Raw genomic sequence first — 24,620 nt, forward strand, 5'->3', positions numbered from 1 at the left:
CACAGAAATTAACACTTTCATGCACCGTATGGCCTTCAACAATGAGCAAAACTCATACCGTAAAGATAGCTATAAAAAGCCCCGGAATACCACATGTTAAACAATTCAAACGAGAAAACTAATGGCCTGATATATGTACAAAAGCATTAACCGAAAACAAATACGTAGCAAAGCAACCAACGACAACCACTGAATTACAGACTCTTGACTTGGGACAGGCACGTTCATAAATAATGTGTCGGTGTTAAACATGTTAGTGGGAACCTTACTAGAACAGTGGTGTAATAGTACAATAGGTACATTTTTTTCTGCATTATCAATCAAACATTATCAGAGGAAAGATCGAAGCAATTATGAGACTGATCTTATGCAACGACGAAAGTATAAGCAACTTTACGGTGGAATTAAAAGTATTCTAATAATATGATGTAGTATACGACAATGTTTTATAAACTTTTGTCCGTCATTCATGATATTTTCTTCCAATGCTTAATTGTTGTGCTTTTTAACATTTGTGTACCTTTCGTGTTCCATATCAACATATTTATTATATCTGTATTTTATAAATAATAAAACCATCAATGCAGTGATTTGTTTTGAAAATAGATACCACCTAACATATGTTCAAACCAAAATAATGGGACAACATTGGATGCTTTGAATGAACAAAACACCAAATTTTTACCAAGAAAAAAAAGTGAAATTTATTCATTCTTTGTCACTAAAATATCAAAAAACGATTCTAAAACTGTAAGTATAAGAAGGACAAAGCATATATCGTATATACGGACTGACGGACATGCACAAGACACTCAACCCCACTTAACGTATCGTCGTGTCTCAAAGTAAACATTTTGACACTAATTCATATAAGTTGAATTAAGTTAATTATCAAAAAATGCTAACAAAAACAAAATAACTTACACAAAGTAACCACAAAAATGAAAAGAAACAAAAGAGGATTTATGCCCCAAGCGCCTAAGAAATAGACGATACTAACACGAAGAACGCGAGGTGACTCCCAAAATAATTTAAACTGTTATGTAACATTGTTTATCAAATTTATCTTTAAAATTAAGAAAGGATACCAGAAGACTTTATTTGTATACTACAACACTAACACATAAAATAATAAGTGTGTATACCTGATATTTGTACAAGAGAACACTGAGTGCATGAAAGAACTAAGCCTTAGCTATCTGAAACTTTTGTGCTTTATTTACATATTGTTGCTGTTTTGATCAATAGGAACAAGTGTCATAGTTGTGTTTAACTTTATTTATTCAATTCAATAAGTGCTAGTTATCTAGTATATAACTAATGAACTATATGTTATGAGTATTTAAGTATACACACATGTGTGCTAACAACAGAAATGCTCAATAGACAAAAAAGGTATAACTGTATCATGTTACTAAATTACTTTCGTCATATTTATTCACGAACTTTTACGTTTTGGATGAAAATTTTACATATTGGCCCAGATTGTGGTTGCAAGAAAAAAATTATAAACTACCAGTTTTGTACACTACTAGAATTAATGACAATTTTAAATCAATGTTAATTCAAAGCTAAATGTCTAGAAAGAACGGATCAAACAACCGTTTTCTCTCTGGATTTTTATTGATTGACGGTAAAAAATCAAATCTTACGGACGTTTCTTTCATTGTTTTTTTATTGACAAACGTCCCAACTAGCTCTGTTCCAGCAATTTTGAGGAATATTTGTCCCTCGACAAATTCTGGCCACATTCCATTTGGCGGAGAAACAATAATGGATCCATGTTCCATGCAACTTTTATCTGTAGTGTAGAAAGGGTCCTTTTTAGTACTAATACTAAAATGCCATTCAAGTGGACCATATTTTTCATCTGACAAAAAATATGATGCCACATCAATACTGTTAGTTTGTCCAATATGAACTTCTTCATCAATTTCAAAAAGTACGTCAAATAGATTATTACACATTTCTATTCCTCTGCGGTAAATTTTTTGCCCAGGATTATGAATACTTGGGTCGAATTTCATAGCAACACCCACGCCATATGTATAATTGCATACTCTTGATGATACAACATTTGGATTGTGGCCATAAATAACAGCCCCTTTCAACACTGAAAGAGACCCGTCTAATGGTATAAAAATCTCCAACGATTGGAATTGCTTTTTAATGGCATGTTGTAATATGTCAGCCTCTGAAAAACCACCAGCCATCATTATTGCACTCACATCAGAACATCTTTCATGTTTCAATATGGATAATACTTCATCAATGATCATTTGAATAGTCTCAGAAAAAAACGTTTCAACTAAAGATCCGGCAATAGATAATTTGTCTCTTTTAAGTCGTACAGTTTCATCAAATCTTGAACTTGCAATAGCTGTTGGAACGTCTGATTGTTTTATATCAAGGAACAGTTCAATCAGACTTAAAGGCATGCGAATAGTTAGTGATTCCTCATCTTCTTCTCTAAACATTTTTTTCTTTACTTCAAAATCTCTCAGTAGTTGCAAGAAATCATCTCCGTGTTTATTTTTAAACTGTTTCATAACTTCCTTTCCAAAAAGTTCTTTAAGCATATTTACGAACTGTTTGTTTATGCATTCGCCTCCCCATGGACCACCGCATTCTCTATGTATTATTTTAAGCTCGCCGTTCTCTAAAACTTGTTGAGCAGAAATGTCTACAGTACCACCTATAGTATCAAATAGAAAGTTAAAAATAAAATGTACTCATAGAACTGGACAAATTATCGTAAAGAATATGTAAATATACGAGTTTAAAAATATGTATTAATGTTGTGATCTGATTCCTTGTTCTATTGTCTTCAAAATAAAAAAATAAGTTTTAGCCACGTGTCACATTATCCTAAAAAGATTGGTGAAGACATTGTCTGAAATAAACGGGTTTTTATTTACAAATTTTAGTATGAATCTAGTTACTGTGATCTTTTCCTTTAACTACTGACAAAAAATGATACCACTAAAATATGGTCTTAATGTCAGTCTATGAATATAACCGTTAACCTTCAAGCTTCAATACTGGTCTTATTCATCCTTTGAGACAAGATCATACCAAAGTTGATAAAAAATTGAGTTTATAAAAAACTGTTGTGACCTAGGTCCGTGTATATCAGCGTCCATTCGTATTTCGTTTTGAAATATCAAAAACAAAAAACAAAAAACGAAAGTGTTTTCATTTTTCGTTTTTGATTTCATAAAAACCAAAATGAAAAACCAAAGTGTTTTCATTTTTCGTTTTTTGATTTCTTAAAAACCAAAACGAAAAACGAAAGTGTTTTCATTTTTCGTTTTTGATTTCTTAAAAACCAAAATGAAAAACAAAAGTGTTTTCGTTTTTCGTTTTTGATTTCACAAACAAAAAACGAAAAACAAAAGTATTTTCATTTTTCAATTTTGATTTCTCAAAAACTAAAATCGAAAAATGAAAGTGTTTTCATTTTTCATTTTTGATTTCACAAAAACAAAAAACGATAAACGAAAGTGTATTTATGTTATCTTTCCAACACAGTTTAATTGTCATTCAAAAAATGACAATGTTGTCATTTGTCATTCATTTAAAGGTCGTTAAAGTATACATGCACAGCGGTTGTCAGATCAATACTACTTTAATCGAAGATAATGTCGACGGGATCAATCTAAACAATAAGGGTGCGTGATCTTTACTTTTAAGTTTGGAGAGGTTAATCTAAGATGATAATAATGTAGCGTAACTAGCCTCTTTTACAAATAAAGCAAACTATATATCACGGTGTAGTACGTTGACGGTTGCTATTCGAAAAAAAACGCGTCCGCTGTTGCTATCCGAAACTTTTACGGTTGCTATTCGAAATAAAATGGCAATTTAGGATGGAGCAGCCCAAAGAAACGTCAACAGGCGCAGGTAATTTGTGTATATATATAATAAAACTGGTCTTACGGAATACTATAGATATTATCAACGAATACTGTCTACCCCTAACAAGGAAAATAGGTCTCGTCTTTGAAAGCGAGATGAATAAATTAGATCACACATGCCAAATACCCGTTATCGTTTGCACTGATTTATTCATTTTTAACGAAAAACTAATTGTTTTGAATGAAATAAAGATTTCAAAAGGGCATTTATTGGTTTGCTAAGAGCTTTCAAAAGTATTAAGCGAAAGAGTGTTTTTTTATTTGTATATTGTTGGCGAGGGAAGGGCTCAAGGACTCCAGAAGAACTGGAAAAAATGATACAAAATCTTTCACACCCTTTCTTAATCTAAAGCGCAAGTTTTAATTTATCTATTTTATTATGTTCTGGTCTCGGAGCAAAATATATAGATACAGTGTAAGACTTTTAGTATTTACATGTATGAACAATATCAAAAGACATATGTAGGATGATGAAAAAAATAATGTAATCCACACACAAAGTCAAGTGTGTGGCTATTGTTAGTTTAAACATATTTATTAATAGTGGATTGGAAATTTTCTCACCGGAACGTGGATCGAACAAGGAACTTATGTTTTTGTATAGTCCGATGCACTTATCTGTGTTACTTTTGTATAATGAGGATCAATGGTCTAGTTCCTCGTTGTAGACCCTCCAGTTCCTTTCAAGATGAAGAACAGGCATAAAAGCCCTGTTCATTAATAATTTGTATTTTTTCTATATATTGTGTGCGATTTTGTCCCGTGTACATTTACTCCACATCTCTTTATTTTCTATTTCGGACCTGGACACGGATCAATGCTAGTTTAGACCTCCAATGTTAAAGGTCATATGTTTTTTTTTAAATTATTCGATGCCGTGGGATTGGGATTTTTAGCTTTAATGTAAACCATGTCAGGCTTTTAACTTGTATTTACAGCAAAGATAGCCAGTTTTGTGTTCTGTAATATACTGTAACAGTTTAATTTTACTTGTCCGGTCGCATCGGAACTTCTCAAAACATCTTCCGAACAATATCTGGACGTCGGTTTCGTGGGCATGTACAATTGCTAAACCACACATGAACGTTCTTTAGTCTTCGTAGATCTATTCCAATTTGAAGTCTTTTTGAGTCTACGACAAGCAGAATATGATATTTTATACCATTAAATATTGAAGCCATAGTCATGAAGATCGATTACTTGATTGATGTTCCGTTAACGTAGCCGCAGAACAAAAACGCGAGAGCTACTTTTGAATATTTCTACAATTTTAAGTAGTTTTCCACTCACAAACACAATAATATTTTCAACATTTATTAAAAAAATTTTTTTTTTTACACTTTTTAACTTTTATGTTGTTTTAAAATATCAATTTGACTTGAATTTGGGATCCCGCTAACATGTTTAACCCCGCCACATTCAAAATGTATGTGCCTGTCCCAAGTCAGGAGCCTGTAATTCAGTGGTTGTCGTTTGTTTATGTCTTACATTTTTGTTTTTCGTTCAATTTTTGTGCATAAATAAGTTAGTTTTCTTGTTTGAATTGTTTTACATTGTCATTTCGGGGCCTTTTATATCTGACTATGCGGTATGGGCTTTGCTCATTGTTGAAGGCCGTACGATGACCTGTAGTTGATAATTTCTGTGTTATGATGGTCTCTGGAGAGCTACTTGATAGATCAGGTTGACTGATAAGCTGTCTATATAAAGTAATGGGACAATGCATGGCATGAAGACATCACCAAATCACCGTATGCAATACTCAAAAAGACATCCAGAGCTTACCATAAAGTCATCAACTACCCACCAACAGGCCGTGAGCTTTGGTTGTCTCTTAACTCAAATCCAAGAGCACAGCAAAATGTCAAAATATTCTATTCAAACTGGGTGACCTGGGAGAAAAACATTGAAATTTTCCAAAGAAACACACACACCCCTCAACTTTTAATAAGGAGATTTGGTATTAATGCAAATGAGTCAACTATCCAACTAAGTTCAAATGTAGTGGATGTAAGCAATCATATATAGGCAACCATATAATCTTCAACAATGAAAAAAAACATACGGTATTGTCGGCTATAATAGTCCATGAATTGAAAAATATGAAACAGTTCAATTGAGAAAAATAACAGCCTATTTTAAAACAACATGAATTACGAAAAACACATATAAAAGACATCAACAAACGAAAACCATTGAACTACATGCTCCTGAGTTGGAGCAGGCACATGCAATATATTGTGGCGTTTAACATGCTTGTAAACAGCCGGGACAGTTTTGTTACAGCACAGCATAAGAACAAACTATACAAATCAGTGGAAAAGGGCTTAACGTATAAGATCGATACAAAACAGAAGGGAAAAAAAAGGTCTAACAAAAACACATACCGAATGTGGCAGGGTATTTTTACCTCGTTTTCAAATAATCAAAGTACTGAAGTACTGAACATCGAATGACTGCAAGTTCTTTTGGATTGTCACAAGCACTTGTCTCAAAAAAAAATCACATCTCTTTACTTGAAAGTGAAGTTAATGTACAGATATATTTTTTTGAAACTCAGTTAACATATTCTATATCATATGATCTTTTTAATTTCAATGCCAAATATAGAGTTCTGACCCTCAATTCCACGGTCTACTAGACATGGAAAATGATAGTGCGAGTGGGGCATTTATGTGGTATGGACACATTCTTATTCAAATCCTTTATTAAAGAAGTCAGTAAATTTACTACAGATAACACTACATTTGTAAATTAGACGAACTAATCTAATCAAAATGTATATCTCTAATTTCGTAATACTTATGTGTATGAGAAAATTTATATTAATAAGATTGTTGAACGAACGTGTTCAATCTTAGGATTTTATTCTTGTCAATTTTTCCGACCGAGCAGAGCGAGTCGAAAACAATTAAATAGACGTCTTTCAAGCCAAAGTTAATATGTTTGCTATACACACATATGATTTTATTAAACTTGGTTATCAATTGTTAATCAAAAACAAAAATACAGTCCTAAATAATAAAAAATCATGAAATATTTGGTCTAGTAATAAAAAAATCACACAAAAAACAGTAGTTGTCGTTTGTTGGTGCCGTTCTCGCTTCTCGTTTTTTAGCTCACCTGGCCCGAAGTGTCAAGTGAGCTTTTCTTATATCTTGGCGTCCGTCGTCGTAACTTTTACAAAAATCTTCTCCTCTGAAACTACTGAGCCAAATTCAACCAAACTTAGCCACCATCATCATTGGGATATCTAGTATAACAAATGTGTCCGGTGACCTTGCCAACTAACCAAAATGGTCGCCATGGATAAAAATAGAACATAGGAGTAAAATGAAGATTTTGGCTTATATCTCAGAAATCAAAGCATTAAGAGCAAATCTGACATGGGTAAAATTGTTTATTAGGTCATTATCTATCTGCCCTGAAATTTTCAGATGCATCAGACAACCTGTTGTTCTGTTGCTGCCCCTGAATTGGTAATTTTAAGAAAATTTTGCAGTTTTTAGTTATTTTCTGAATATTATTATAGATAGAGATAAACTGTAAACATAAATAATGTACAGCAAAGTAAGACCTACAAATAAGTCAACATGACGAAAATGGTCAATTGACCCCTTAAGGAGTAATTGCCCTTTATAGTCAATTTTTAACAATTTTCATAATTTTGTACATTTTAAAAAAATATTTTCCACTGAAACTACTAGGCTAAGTTCATTATAAATAGAGATAATTGTAAGCATCAACAATGTTTTGTAGAGTAAGATCTACGAACACATCACCATCACCAAAAACACATAGACCAAGGTGAGCGACACAGGCTCTTCAGAGCCTCTAGTTATATATAGAGTTTAGACCTTTGGTTTTCCCGTTTGAATGGTTTTACACTAGTCATTTTGGAGGATCCTTATAACTTGCTATTCGGTGTGAGCCAAAGATTCGTGTTGAAGAGGGTACTTTAACCTATAATAGTTTCCTTCTACACACTGTGACTTGGATGGAGAGTTGTATCATTGGCACTCATACCATGCACATCTTCTTATATCTATATATTCTTTAGATATTTTTGATTGGGGTCTGGAGCTGGCATGTCAGTTACTGCTAGTAGTTCTTTGTTAATTCATGAATCATATTCGTTTTGTGTAGTTTCTTTTGTTTACTATTTTGTCATTGGACTCGGATTTCTTTTAAACTGAGTTTCTCTGTGCATATTGTTGTGTGTTTGTTTATTCTACATGAGCTAGATAAAATTGTATAGCGGGAGGGTTGAGATCTAACAAAGCATGTTTAGCCCCGCCGTATTTTTGCGCCTGTACCAAGACAGTAGACTCTGATCTTTGTTAGTTTTTTTATGTTCTTTTTTGTCTAAGTTAAGTGTGACGTCCATTTTCACATTACTAGTATATATTTTTATTTAGAGACCAGCTGAAGCCCGGATTTTCTCGTTGTGTTGAAGACTCATTGGTGGCCTTCGGCTGTGCTCTTTGGTTAGGCTGACTGTTGTTTCTTTGACACATTTTTTATTTCCATTCTCAATTTTATTGATTGATCAATTGATTGATTGATTGATTGATTGATTGATTCATTGATCATTTTACTACAAGCAAAAGTCATGATCATTTGAGAATCCTTTATTTGTATTGTAACTTGTTAATTTCACCAATGAAACTCGACATTAAGGTTTGTCTTAATATCAAATTTCTTTGTAAACTCTAAAATTACCGTCTGATTATAATAAGACACGCAAGAATAAAAAAAATATTTGGCCTTCAATGTCTCAACCTTTTTTAATGTGAGTAACTTCATTGTTCACTTAGATTTCGATTTTGATATTGTTTTTACAAGTTTCCATAATATATTTCCGGTAATTCTGCATAAAACCCTATGGGAAAGCACATTAACTAAATTTTCCAAACGTTTATTGGAACCTAATGATTTGGCAAGGTGTTGCAACCTGTAATGTAAAAAGGTTACAGCCGATTGCACTGAGTGTGTAGGCAAAGGTAGCCTATCCTTGGTTAGCTTGCTTGTATTATTAGGTTAGGTAAACTACCCTCCTTTCAGAGTAGACTAGTTCGACAAATAACCAATCAATCTGTCTGTAGGACTAGGCTCCTTCTACAGGAGGGTGGTATACCTTACCTAGTTACTTCATAGTTCAGCTAACAAACAAGCAATTCAAAGATATTACCTTTGTCTACACACTCAATGTAATCGGCTGTAATGAAAATGCGGAGTTTGTGAGACCAGGCTCAAGCAACCATTCGGTAGCAGTCAGTTTTCAAATATATAAAAACAAATATTGCATAAGACTCAAACGTACTTAAAATGTTTTTATTAATATATAACCACTATATCATCAGTTTTTAAAATATAATTCAGCAGTCAAAGACACTTTTCAATGAATTTTAAAATTTCATTTCTGGTTTATTTAAGAATTGAATGCTTTTTTTTGTTACTTCATTGAGGTGTAAAGCGATGACCGAAATACATTTTGTATGAAAAGCGGAAGCGCATGTACGCACGGTCAACGCTTTTACAACCCTATGAAGTTACAAAAAGAAGCATTCAATATTTATAATTACATGTTTTAGCTAGGATCATGAAAACACGATTTTTATCAAGTTTTTATTAAATTCACCTTTGCACTTTATTTTGGGACCTCGTGTCATCATGAATAATGATTTTCGTTGTGTAATGTAACATGAGATGTGCAGTTAGCCAATCAGAATAACGAATTATAATGAAACATACATCTTATGTTATTATTAGTTATATAAAGCCAAAATCAATCGCTTTCGATATATTACACAGCGTACTGCCCGCTTTACATTTTAAATAGTCAACACTTGGAGTGTTTATAGAATCGTAAATAATTATGATTTTTACAGAGGATGACCTTGAGGTCACTCCGATGTATTGTTATCGCTTAAATTTCCGTCATTCATAAATTCTAGTCAAATTAGTGTTGGGTTTTCAACACCAGTGAAAAAAGTGCATTTTCATACCTGCGATTTCTGTTCTCCGGTTGTACGATGTTTCTAATTAATGCCCAGTTACAAACACTATCAGGGGATAATCCATAATTACCCCCAACTTTAGCCTGGTAAACTTGTTGTCTCCTTGTGAAATATAAAACATATTAAAAATGGTTTCCTGCTTAAGTCTTTTATTGATATAAAGTCAAAACCTTCTTGCTTTTCACTAGACAACCATGTCCTGTCAGGTTTAATTCTTATATATGTAGATGAAAAATAAAAGTGTCCCAAAACATTAACATGGCAGCAATTGCTTTTACAGCCTTTAAGGCTTTGATTTTTTTACAGAAGAGTGTCCACCATGCACTTGCACTGCACTATAATAATAGTAGAATAGAATTATCATATACATGTATACAAATAGATGAAAATGATATTTATCGGTCGTCCAACTGTCTATATCAATCTGCTCAGCTCTTAATAAAACTCCATATCACGGCTTTGTGACGTCAAATACGTTGACCTGGCCTTAATAACTTTGACCCGGACATATCAGCGACGTCATAATGTTTGAACCGACGTTGATAAGTTTGACCCAAACTTATCAAGTCAACTTCCGGTTGCTGGTGAAACTAAGACAATACTTCCAAAAGACGCAAATGCAGCCCGATAAATCGATTATCAGGTTATCGGCGTATTAATAATGTAAAATATCAGCTGCTCGACATAATATGAAGGCTTTTTGATCTCGTTCGCTGCGCTTACTCGACAAAAAGCTTAATATTATGTCTCGCAGCTGATATTTTACGATATCAACATGCAGACAACCTGATAATCGGTACATACATGCAATCGCAATATTAATAATATATATAACAACAAACCAGTGTATTCTCTACGACTATTATTATACAAGTATAATAGTCCAAGGTATACTGATTTCTTGCACTACAATATAATAGTTATTACGGTGAGGTTGAATTTCCTCTCATTTATTCAGCATCCAAGCACGAACTTGTATCAGAAAAAAATATCTGTAAATTAACCCAAGTTTCAGGTATAGAGAGGTGATCTGTTTCTGTGACATGTGCTTTTGACCATCCACAAGAACCTGCGGTCATCCGATGTTCAGTACTTCAGTACTTTGATTTTTAATGATGGCAAAATTGCACTATTGGGTGAAATAGCTTTCCTTATTATCGGCATCCTGTCAAATAGTTCATGAAAAGTAATAATAATTCTGCATTAAAAGAAAAGAAAGTTGCACTCGTGCTTTAACTTTTTTTTGCCACACAAAACTTTTTTTACAAAACATTCTACCTCTGAACTAGTGGATTTCGCTTAAATATGACTGGACAAAAGGTTTATTTTTTGTATTCAAAGTATGGTGGGCAAGTAAATTATTTATTAGCTTAAAAAAAGATTGATCCGTGCTATAAATTAACTTGTAATTTTGATCAAGTAGGCGCTAGATCTCTAGCTTACGTTCTCACCTAGAGCAGATAAAAGTATTGCCGCAGAATTTTTTTATTAACTGTCTGGTAAGGGTTTTTGTAGGGTATACGACCTCAACTTTAGACCTACTTTAGAAAAAAAAAAATAAGCAGAACAACACCCTGGATTTTTCTACTGTAGACCCCAGCTACCCAGCTTCCCTTTGCACTTAGTGAGGACAATTTTTATTACATTTTCGGTAAGGATGGGGTTCGGTGTTCGACCCCAACTTTGGACCTATCTTTGAAAAAAAATAAGCTAAACAGCAACCTTGATTTTTTTCTCCAGCAGACATCAGCTACCAAGCTCCCCTTTACACATTGTTCGGACAGAAGTATTTCCGTAGACATTTGTTTATTAACTTTTATGTAATGATGGGGTAGGGTGGGTAACTGCGGTCCACTTGAAAAAAATTTACAGGGACTCCAATGTGGTGTGGTCTATGCAGAACAATTACCGGAAATCTATGGTAGTTTGCAAAATAATAGTCTTTTTTTATAATGTGATATGTAAAATGTTGGTAAATAATGAAAGCATGCTTCTGAATTAATAGACATAGACATAAAGAGAAACCATATGATAACCAATAGCAATCTCCCAGAGACAAACTAACGTTCATTAAGGCAACTAGTATGATGGTCTGGATTCGGGGTTCTTAATTTCTGTATTTTGTGATATTTTATGCCATATTTCTCTATTCTTTATACTTTTTGACAATTATTCTCTTATCATTACATGTTAACACCATTATTCTAGGTATTTTATTTATTTCTTGGTCCGTTGTCTCTATTATTTATATTTTTTGTCCACTATTCCCAATTCCACAATCCCCCATCAACGACCTCTAGTTAATGTCACCTTATAGTCTTCACAAATAAGCAAAATTAATACCTTATAGGCTCCTAATGACAAACCAATTTAATATCCCAGTTTGAATTGTGAAATTGCGGAAATTTTGAAAATTAAATCAAGCAAAATACATTATCGTCCTCGTAGTTCGTAAAATACTGGCAGATGGATCTTGGTCATCAATTCTAATAATCTTGGATCGACCTTTCTAAACTTAAAAGTAATAAAGTTCACGCATCCATATTGTTCCGATTGCTAAAGACTTTTGCATCAGTCGACATTATCTTCGATTAAAGTAGTATTGATCTGACAACCGCTGTGCATGTATACTTTAACGACCTTTAAATGAATGACAAATGACAACATTGTCATTTTTTGAATGACAATTAAACTGTGTTGGAAAGATAACATAAATACACTTTCGTTTTTCGTTTTTTGTTTTTGTGAAATCAAAAATGAAAAATGAAAACACTTTCATTTTTCGATTTTAGTTTTTGAGAAATCAAAATTGAAAAATGAAAATACTTTTGTTTTTCGTTTTTTGTTTGTGAAATCAAAAACGAAAAACGAAAACACTTTTGTTTTTCATTTTGGTTTTTAAGAAATCAAAAACGAAAAATGAAAACACTTTCGTTTTTCGTTTTGGTTTTTAAGAAATCAAAAACGAAAAATGAAAAAACTTTCGTTTTTCATTTTGGTTTTTATGAAATCAAAAACGAAAAATGAAAACACTTTCGTTTTTTGTTTTTTGTTTTTGATATTTCAAAACGAAAAACGAATGGACGCAGATATACACGGACCGACCTAGACCTTTGATTAATTTAAATCAAAAGCATAACAACAATTACCATATCCCCTGCGGTGCGACTTTGGGAGAAATAAAAAAAAATGTTTAACTTTCATAATAGTACCTCCAGCATCCACAACAATAAACTTTCGACCCGGATCAAAAGCTTTCAGTATGACTGCACCATTGTTTCCAACAAATTTATCAACGGGAAGAAGTCTTGCGTAAATAGATGCAGCCTCAGGCTCATATACCATAATGAACTTGTCACCTTGTATACCAACCTGATAAAACAAATCAATATAATATATATTTGAGGAAGGACTGTAATATTTTTTCTGTCTATGAAGAAATAACATCAAAAATGTGGTGTACACTGAATAGCCCGCGTAGCGTGTTATTTAAAGTGTGCACCACATTTTTTATGTTATTTCGAATAGGCAGAAAAAAATATTACAGTCATTTCTTATAATTTAATTCTTTAATCCATTTTAAACCGGAGTAAATCATGAAAAAACGTTGACAAAATTATGTCTATCGGCTGATAAACAAAACGACGTCAGCCAATCAGAATACGCATTACATCCAAAATTAAATTATTTCAATATGTTTTGGTTTTTTTGTGTATGCTTACGAATAATTATAAATGGTAAGCTTACACTTACCAAGTAACAAATTTTTAATCAAATTTTATTAAAAAATATCGAAAACTATACTACAGCTGATACTGGTGACTTGTATGTCTTTATTATCCATAAAGGTAAGTATGTAAGCTTAATTTTGTTCATCATTGTCGTGGTACCCGTCGTGTTGCTCAAGTTAGTTCAAATCTGGCAACAAGTCTAATTCTGTATGTCACATTCGTGAAAAGGTCTCGAAGTTGTGGTTATGATCTGAGGAACATATCCGCTATTATCTGTGAAACGGATATTCTATAACGGTTAACCAACTCGTGGTGGCGTCTGTAATATTTACGAAGGGATTGTTTCAACTTCATCATTTGGAACTCTTGGTTTAATAGCTTCCCTGTGGAAAGCAACCCCTATCAAGAAAATCATGATAGGAAATACAAGCCCGGGAATACTTACCTTGACTGGAGTGCTGCTCCAAGATCTCCCAAGTCAGACATATAGTTCTTGTGGTTTTTTTAGCGCACTTCCCTTAGATGTTTTTTTTAATTTTAGTTTTATACTCAAACTTAAAGTTGCGTTTTATCGTTTAAATGGCACGAAAAGACTGTTTGTTCTTCGCTACCAAGTATTTCTTAGTATCTGGTTTTACTAGGCTTGTTTAAATATAGTTTACCTTTTCAGCTGATTCTCTCATAAACTGTTTTGCAGAATCATTCCAGATTGATGGTACAGACACTACCCAAAATATGTCGTCTTCGACAGTTCCAAGCTTTCTCCAATGCATCTGCTGAATGAAATGGTCTTTCAAAAAGCCAATAGCAGCCGAAAAAACAGCTTTTGCAGATATGCGTTTTCCTCCTACATCCAGCAATTCAAAATCTACTCTTATATCCTGTCAACAGATTTCAAACGTTATACATTTCTGTTTGAGAAACAGAATTTGCAAATTTGGCGCAGTAACTCTTTTCTGTAAAGAATAATATTCATAAACCTTAAGGAGGTAGACCTAGGTTAAGGGAAATAACTCTTAAAATCATCAGTATGTTTGTGTCAGCCATTTTCATAAATATGTTCTAAGCTTCTTTGCTACATAGATTATTTTCAATCTGTTTCAGGTAAATGCTTAAAATTCATTGAGGAAACTTGACTTTTACAAACACATATCTGATTTAAAGAGTTATCTCCCTGTACCAAGGTCTACCCCCTTAAGGTGTATAGGTGTATATTTTTCACACAAGCATGTACATTGAAGCTTGAAGCGGGGCCAAAAATCATAGGGAAAACAATGACTAACAGAAGAAAAAACAAAAGAACAGTCAACTGTTATAGCTACCGTATATCTATCCAATAAAGTCAAAAGATTTACAACATTTTTACAAAAATAACAAGACATTTTTCCAGTGAATTGCTTCCATTACATTACATCTTTGAAAAAAAAACTTAAATATTAATCTTTTTTTGAAAAAGTAATTTGTATATCAAATATTGGAAATCTTTGTTAGTAAGACGTTTTATCCAAGCAACTCAGTCGGAAAGCAAGCCCTTAGAAACGACCGTTGTTGCTACTTTCTTAAGACAACAATGGGACTGATATTTCTCTATTTTTTTGCACATGTTTACCATATCAAAATATTTTTAATAAGATTATTTTTAATAATATCCACTTGTAAATAACAGCATATGGTGCTTGATATAACAATAGTTTGTTCATGATAGTGTCAAACAAATAGTTAAGCAGCTTACCACGTAAATCATGCAAATTGTGATACAAGCATGAAACTTTGTAAGAACATGCCTTTAGGTGTATGTAATCATATTAGGGGGGTAGCCACGAAAACAAATCATCCGATCATGGCGGCCATCTTGGATTTTCGAAATGACGTCTTCATAGGGAACAGACATCATATGTATGGACCGTTTTGCTTGTATTGTATCCAAAATGTTACAAAATGGAGTAAATCATTGTTATATAAGATAAAGTATCACTTTCGGTCGAATATCGGTCGATAACCCACTTCTGGTTTTATGAATATCCCGGATTTGACTGCTTTATAACCCAAATAATGTCAGTCGTTATATTCCACAAGTCTTCGACTAATCTTCGATTGCTACATTAGGTTCAATAGGTTAAGGACCAATAGAGGGAGTAATTTTATTCTAGTTAACCTTTTTGAGAGTGTGTGTTCTCATTGTTATAAGACGTGTCTCGGTACTTGTCTATCCACCGTTCATATTTTTAGTTACGAAGTTTTATTTGCAATTCTGATCGGATATTGATTTGAAGGAATTCTATCCTTATTACAAACACAGTTCTATAATAATACTGTTGTTAATACATCAAATAACATAATTAGAAAAGTTATCTTGAATTTTATACAATTTCTAGAATTTTACCTGTGACGTTTCTCTGTGTTGCGTAAATTTATTCACGTTACAGACACACACTCTTCGTGCACTTCTCTAATAGTTGATTAGTTTCACTCGGTTATAGTTTACTGTTGCATTTATCTATTGCTTAGATAATATTTGCGTTATTGTTTTATAAGTTCATTGTTGATTACTTTTGTTTATATAATAGTTACTTAGTTTTTGAAATGGCGAAAAGAATTCGCTTATCAGCTTCTTCAGCAGATTTCAGGAACTCAATTTTCGGCTCTCCCTTGACACCATCTGCGAGTATGGTCTTGAGGAAACGATGATAGTCCTTCGGAAGGGGACGATAAATGGCTGACCCGTGTTAAGAGAGAGCCATATCTCTTGCACGTTAAAGACACCCATGTAGATTTCGAAAAAGAGTAGGCTAATGCCGCTACAAGGCAGCACTCGCACCCGCAAAGTGGAAAGGGATTAATAAAAGTTGCAAAACTTGTTTCCCAATCCACTATAAATAAATATGTTTAAACTAAATAGTTTGGAAACTGATTGGACAAAAGGTTGTTTGTGTCAGGAGGTCACAACAGACCTACTGAAATCGTCAGACAAAGGATATACAATGTTAGGCAAAACTATCCATCTTTTTCATGAATTAAATGCCCTCCCTATCCCTCTTGATATTCGGCGATTAAACCACGGAGAGGGTATTGAAAGCACAATTAAAAAAGAAAATGCCAAGTACCATAATTTGTGTAGGATAAAGTTCAATAATAATAAACTTGAGAGAGCCAAGAAACGCAATATGTCACCGATACCATCTGGAAGTTCTAGTGATTGTACGTCTCCTAAACTTTTTAGGTGTACTCCTCGGTCTATTAAAGATCAAAAACAAAATGCAGTTGAAAATGTGCATAAATGTTTCATTTGTGATAAAGAGAGACCTTTATCTGTCTTAAGAGAGGCAATGACAATAAAACTAAACCAACGACTAGTGGATTGTGCAACAGCTCTTCAGGATAAACAACTGTTGTCAAAGCTGAGTAGTGGTGATGTTATAGCACAAGAAATGAAGTATCACCCGTCTTGTCTCGCAGCTGTATATAACAAAGAGAGATCAAAGAGACAAACAGACAAACAGAAATCGAAAGCAGTTGCACACCGGAGGAAACTATAATGAAAGAAACTGCATTAGCTGAGCTGGTCACATAGATTTTTGAAACTCAAAAAAACTCTGAAGAGTCGGTTGTGTCTCGATTATCAGACCTGGCAAACCTGTACGAGGAACGATTGGCACAATTTGGTTCTTCTTCTGCACAGGTACATTCTATTCGACTGTAGGACAAGCTATTGCAAAAGATGCCAGAATTGGAAGCACACCTAAAGGGCAGAGATGTACTTTTGATGTTTGAAAATATATAGGACCAGCTATAGCGTTTGCTTGTGATTACAATGACACCATGCATATGACAAAGACGGCCGAAATGATTCGCTGCCAATTAGCTACAACGAAGACAACATTTTCTTGATCCTTGGTCTCTGAAGATATCAATGATAGCATACCCCGACCTTTGTTACAGTTGGTGAAAATGATAGAACATGGACCTGATATCAAATCGCAGTTATACAACGTTTCTACAAAGTCTAACTTAGGTGTGGCCCAACTTTTAATGTTTAATTATCACCCAAACAGCCAAAAGGTTACAGTACAACAAAGACATTCAGCTGATCGTGAGACACCATTGTGTGTGTATCTTGGACTGTTACTCTTTGCAAAAACCAGGAAAAGACATCTTATAGATACATTGTTTCAACATGGGTTATGTATCTCTTACGTTCGGGTACTGGAAATTTCAACTCAACTAGGGGAAGCTGTTGTTGAACGTTATTTAAATGAAGGTGTGGTATGCCCGCCTTTATTAAAGGGCAAAGTGTTTACCACAGCTGTAGTCGACAACATAGATCACAACCCAAGCTCAACAACATAAAAATCATCTTTTCATGCGACCGGAATCTCTATTTTGAAACATCCAATTAAAGATAATATCGGCGTTAAAAGTGATGAGTTAATATTACCTACACATAAACCAAAATCTAAAAAGGTACCAGAACTCACTGCTGCTTATATGAATATAAAACCTGCATATCTTAAAACAAAACCAGAACCTCTCATTCTGCCTGACGATATTACTTATATACTTAACCACAATTATCTATTCATGAGTTTGCAAAATGAGTATGAGTGGTTAAATACGGTGAGGTTAACAAGTGAAGATATTACGTCCGAAAATATTTCATGGTCATCATTTCATTCTTCAGAGAGACGTGGACCAACTGTTGAAATGAATCTTAGCTGCTTAATGACATTATTTCAAGAACAAGCTCACTCAGTTGCTACCATAAAACATTCGACAGATAAGCTCAGGGATGGTGTGTCGTTTCTTAATCCAGGTCAAACTCCAGTGATTACAGCAGATCAACCGCTATTTGTTTTGACAAAGCAAATTCAATGGGAATGACCAAATTAATACGGTGAAAACAAAGTCGTTGTTACGTTCGGTGGATTACATATTGAGATGGCATGACGTGGGAAATATTTAATGATGTAACCGAGGTTTTTGAACGATTAAGTAAGAAACCTGTATTGGTCAGTGACTCTGATATGGAATTGATAGAGGCATTTGTTGTGGTTATGTACGACAGAACTACAACAACATTTGACATCAACGAATCCAGACTTGAACTATTTGCACACAAACAAAGACAGTATGACACCATTCGACCCACTAGAGCTGCACTGCTTCATCATACCAAACTAGCTACATACCGAGGTGGCCATGTATGGGGACAGGGCAGTCACACATGATCACTATCTACCTAATCCTGGTTATTAGAGATGGGTTAAGGAGAACGCAGATGGAATGTGGATTCGTCATTGGACACAATTAGCAGCAATTGCTGCATCTTGTCAGGAGTTACACAAATGTGGCTGCAAGAAAACTTGTTCTGGTAATTGTATGTGTTTCACAATTGGCTTGACCTGTACAACATTGTGTTCATGTAGCTGTTAAAACGGAATACATCGGAAAATATTGTAGATTATTACACTAATCATTCCTCCAGCATGTCTAACATGATTATTGATATATCAAACAGAAATTTTGGTCGTATATCTATACCACTATTATGTCACTCGAGTGTACGAACTTTTTCGACCCAAACCGGAAGTGGTGATTTTTTTTTACAATTGTTGTCTGTTTGACATATTTTCATATCATTTTTTTTTCAAATAGTTTTCATGACATATATAGCGTTGAAAATGGTAATAACAGTTTTTCAATCTCCACGATTGAGCAAAATGATGTCAATTTTGAATTCAAGATGGCCGCCGTGAAAAAAATCGAAAACATGTTGGCTACCCCTCTAATATAATAAAGTACTTCCTTATGAACGTCCATACCAAATCCCTTGCTTGTATCACCATTTGCATGATTTTGTCGGTACTAAGCCGCCCCACTAAAAGGGACGTAACTCGTGAATTACCGTCGACCCCGCTTCGTCAGAAATATCGACACATCGAATTTTTTTCGTCAACACCTTGACTTTGAAGACCCATTTTGGGAGAGAAAAAATGAGTTTAATCCATAATTGAGTTGAGTAATATATTTCTTATATACTCAAGAATGTTCACTTAAAAGGAAAATAGTTTTAATTCATGCTAAAAACTACAAATTTCAAAAAACGAGCTTCACTTTGTTTGGTAAAAAAATGCCCATATATGGTAATCACATGACGTCCATTGTTGCTTTAAGAAATGGGGTCAAACCGGGGTCAGCTTTCTGACTGAACTGGGATCATTTAAGAGGTTTCCCAGTTACTGCGAGAGGTTGTGCGTTCGAAATCCTTGATTAACAAAACTTTATGACAAAGAAATGATTCCAGCTTCCAAGGTGTATAATGTTCCATTTCTATGTAGCAACATTCCAGCAGCAATTGCATACGAAGTATATATCATCAAATTGATTTGATCTTTTCATGTTTGTATTCCCTATTAAGATGTCCTTGATAGGGGGTTGCTGCTTAAAGAACAAATTTCATCTCGATAACAATAAGTACTGTTGAATTTATCGACTAAATTGAATTTAGACGTGTCTTTATTGAGTTTGGCCTTACACTGTGATTCAAAACAAAACATATACAAGAAACAGGGTTTATGAATTAAGAATAAATACCTCTCCGGCATTTACAGCACTATACAACTGCATTTTGAACCCTTTCAAAAAATACCATTGATCTGATTTATTGGTGTTCAGCAGCTCTTCATATTTGTCCTCGGCTTCAAATCCAAAAGAGTGAAACTTTTTATCCGGATCAAAAAGAAGAACAGCCGGAATTTTTGCCTGAAGTGGTCCGTTTCCATTATTCCATACTGATGTTGAGATATCTAAAGGATTGTTTTTATATTGGTATGCAAATGAGAATGCATATCCTGCACCGGAACTTCCAAAATCAATCGCAACTACAAGTATTTTTGTTTCAGCCATTCAGCCTCATTGTTTTCTACTCTGAAATCATACATAAACATCATATCTAATTTACCGTTTTAAGCATAAACAAATAACACAACCAAGGTAAAGGAAATTTCAAACTGATTTTTTACCATTTGTTTAACATGTGCTGTAACACCATTATCCCCAGTTATAGGAGGGTTGGTCGCTAATGAACATGTTTAAACTCGCGACAGCTGTACGGTGACCTATAATTGTAACTTTTTGTGTCATTTTGGTCTCTTGTGTAGAGTTTTCTGATTGGAAATTTTTTATCATATCATATCTACTTTTTTATATTTCCCAAGTCAGGAGATGTAATTCAGTGATGTCGTTGGTTGTTATTTGTGATATTTGCTTTATCATAATCAGGCTATTTCGTACTTTTCATTTTGATTGTTTCATATTTTGTTACTTCGATGCCTTTTATGACTGACTATGCGGTATGTGATTTACTTATCATTAATCACTGTACTGTGATCTATACATACTTCAATCTGTTTTTATCTTAGATAGCTGTCTTATTGGCAAGCATACCATATCTCTTTATTTTTTTTATATTTGTACCCCTAAATTACAAAAAAAAACGATTTATGAAAACGAATATTACCAGAAGACTTCTTTTTCTCTTTTAAAAGTATATTTGGTGTCGTTTTAAATCAGTTTTTGTACAGACAAATATTAAAATGAATTAGAACATACTTTGGGCAGTGTGGAAAAATTCAGGAGAAGATATCTGTGGATCAGATGCATACGAACCATTTATTCAAGTAAACAGACGTTTTACGAAATTGAATATACTTGTTATTGGATGTAGAAAGACACTAAATACAACTCCTTTATATATTTCCTGGCTTTTGATATGGCCTTCATGTTTTATTGGGTTGTCTTATTTGGTTGAAATGATGTAAAGTAATGTATTTATGTCAGATAATAAGGGACAGGTTCAAACTTCGAATTTTCAAAACTCATCATAGAAATACAATGTGTAGAAATATGTGAAAATATTAAATGCACTGTTGTATAGACTCAAACTTGTGATTTACATAATATTCATGCATGCATTACTATCATTAAGAAGAATTACTAGACCATTAAACTATATTAAATTGCATCAAATCTTTCACAGAACATATTGGATACTCAGTCAATACAATTTTAATTCAAATGTTAAGCATAGAATATAGCGGTATATTTACAGTTTTTAACCAATGTTCATATATAATAAATCGATTAGGATAAGGACAAATGATCATGAAATCAACAAACAAAATTGTTTCATATTCTTTTTATAAACACTGGGGTATTTTAGTTTGTTTAGAAATACATGTATAGCATTGCAACAGAATTAGTAATATGCTATAGAGATTGAGATTATAACCATTGTTGACTGTTTCACCTCAATTTTTTGACAATTTTACCTATTATTAATCTAATTCTGGTATCTTTGATGAGTTTATTTACATCTTGTGTTTTTTCCGCAAACCTTTTTGTCAATATAATGGAATATCATGTTACTCTCATACAAAGCTAGCTATAAAACCAGGGGTGGTGTTCTCGGAGCTATTTTGGGATTAGGACGTATCCTTAGACCATCTTATGACATATATTTGTCTTATGTCGTGTTCTCGAAGCTCTCTTAACTTAGGATATACCGCATTTTCCGTTCTTACTTTAGGACACCTATCTAGATGCCTTACGATCATCCTATCTTCAACCTAACTTTTCTAATTTCTGTTCGAAACATGAAATGAAACGTACCATCGGTTATTATCTCACATGTGAAGAAATTGTGCATGATTCAAATCTTTGAACTTCGTGTTTCAAGATAGGATGACACTACGAATTCACTTCTTATTTAAAAACAAATGGTTTTCCAGTTAAAATTAGAATCCTTTTTGATATTATTTATAATTACATTTGAAATCATGCATTTAATTCATAAAATCATTTCACTATGAAATTTCGCAATTGGTTTCGTCTTTTATAAATGTTATATCAAAAAATTACTTTAACTATTTAAAATTTCGCATTTAGTATATGTTCAGGACGTCCTAACATAAGATGCGTAAGACACACAACTCGAGAGTGTCCTAAGATTATCCTGAGTCCATCCTAAAATTGGTGTTAATTACTGACCGCCTACGGATCCATAGAGAGTTTGTATTTTACAAACACTCTATGGATCCGTAGGGGGTCAGTAGCGAACCATATAACTTATAATGAACTGTTCAAAGCCAGGATTATGACAGTTGGATGTATATTTAATTTTGCTATTCGAGACATGACTTTCCATTTTAAATGTTAATTGTAGTTCGCTATTTTACTATATTTTTTTTGTATTATGCTTCAAACATTAATTATATCCGTATATTTGACGACTACAACATCACCAGTCGGTTTTACAAGCCTTATCGCTATTCCCGGCTGACCCGAGAATCTGTTCCGCTTGAACCATTGACGTCATACAACAATCATGATTCCATTGTGGTGTCAGATATTTTGTATTAGGACTACAAAACATGACGGGAACATATGTGATGTCCAGTAATGGCGGGCAAATACCGATAAGGTGTGTTGTCTTTGAAAGTTTTTAAGCAACACCAACCCCATCAAAAACTAAGTGTGGTCTCATGTGTTTCAAATACGTATTGTATAGAATAGTAGCAACCGAAGATTATCGATATTCAAATCTCACAAATTCACAGATCAATTTAAAAAAAAACTCTATGACTTTCTCACTTATAAATAAACCGCGACCGAATCTGTCTACACGTTGAGAGTGACCTTTTATCGTTTCTTTTTGTATCTTTTGCCTATAGTATACATATTTTACCCACGAGGCACAAAGAAGTAGTTCAGAAGTAGACTGAGACTGGTTAATAAAGCAATGTTTTTTTACAAACGAAGATAATAGGACTTAAAACAAATGTTAGTCGCAAAAGATCTTGGAGATATTCAAGAGTATGACCATGTTAACTTCAGAAATACGGAAACCACTTGCTTCTGTCCTATCATGATAACATTTGTTTCCAAACAGTAGTATATGTTGTCAACAAAACTAAATATACACCATTGTTAACTGAAAAATATTGATTTGCAAAACCTATTCAGAATGTGACCAAGTTGGAGAATGTCTGAATGAAAAAAAAACACACCGTTTATGATCAAAGTGTCAAATCTATGTTGAGGAAAATGTAACAAAAATCTGTGACTTATTTCAAAGATTTGTGATTTGAATATTTTGCAAGGAGTTCAATAATTAACTTTAAAACATGTTTGATTGAGATTGAGATATTATTTGTTTTTTAAATTGATTTTTTTGTTTTCTTGTGTAATTACTAATTTTGCTCATAAGTAAGGAGGGATGCACCAAGAGCTTTTTTTTGCCCCCTTAAACATCTGATTATTTATCGTAAAAACATAAATTATTGTGGCACAAATTTCAGCACATGTATGTAAGTACTAAATAAATATTTTACGAGAACTTTGGTCATATATAAACAAACCTACAAGCGAAAAATAGATAGTCTGCATTTATGTTGTAGATGTAAAATATTAACCCATCTTACCTTACAAGGAGATAAAAAATATATTACTAGTTGTCAAACAAGTCCAAGTAAACAAGGTAGATAAATTATATAATAAATTGAAAGGAAGCAAAATAACACATTTCTGCAATTCAGACTTTAGGTGGGGTAAAATGTAAGTAATTGCATTCTTGGTAAAACGATAAATACACTATGTTATAGACTACAGTTTAACATAATATTCATGCATTACTCAAATATTAGTATGAGAATTACTGAACCATTACACTATATACAAATTTTACAGTACATATTCGATTTAATCAATATAATTATAATTCAAATGTTAAGTATGAAATATAACGGTATATATATATATATATACAGTTTTTGATCTATGTTCGAGTATCATACATCGGTTATGAGGACAAAGGAAGTTAACAAACAAACACTTTGATAGTTTTGGTTATTTAGAAAAACATGTACATTGTATATCATTGCAACAAAATAAGTTGT

The 24,620-nt window shown here is 33.2% G+C and overlaps 1 protein-coding gene across 1 annotated transcript; it reads right to left on the reverse strand.

Annotated features, from left to right (window-relative positions):
- Positions 1-1,245: 1,245 nt before the first annotated feature.
- LOC143047038 (heat shock 70 kDa protein 12A-like) lies at positions 1,246-20,588 on the reverse strand. The gene is made up of 4 exons (XM_076220025.1): positions 20,260-20,588; positions 14,331-14,549; positions 13,150-13,309; positions 1,246-2,695 (listed from the first exon to the last, which is right to left on the reverse strand). The coding sequence occupies exons 1-4, from the start codon at positions 20,569-20,571 to the stop codon at positions 1,572-1,574; spliced, it is 1,815 nt and encodes a 604-aa protein (XP_076076140.1). The 5' UTR covers positions 20,572-20,588; the 3' UTR covers positions 1,246-1,571.
- Between the last annotated feature and the right edge of the window lie 4,032 nt (positions 20,589-24,620).

This window comes from Mytilus galloprovincialis, chromosome 9, assembly GCF_965363235.1.
Source record: "Mytilus galloprovincialis chromosome 9, xbMytGall1.hap1.1, whole genome shotgun sequence".
In the NCBI taxonomy this organism is placed as follows: domain Eukaryota; kingdom Metazoa; phylum Mollusca; class Bivalvia; order Mytilida; family Mytilidae; genus Mytilus; species Mytilus galloprovincialis.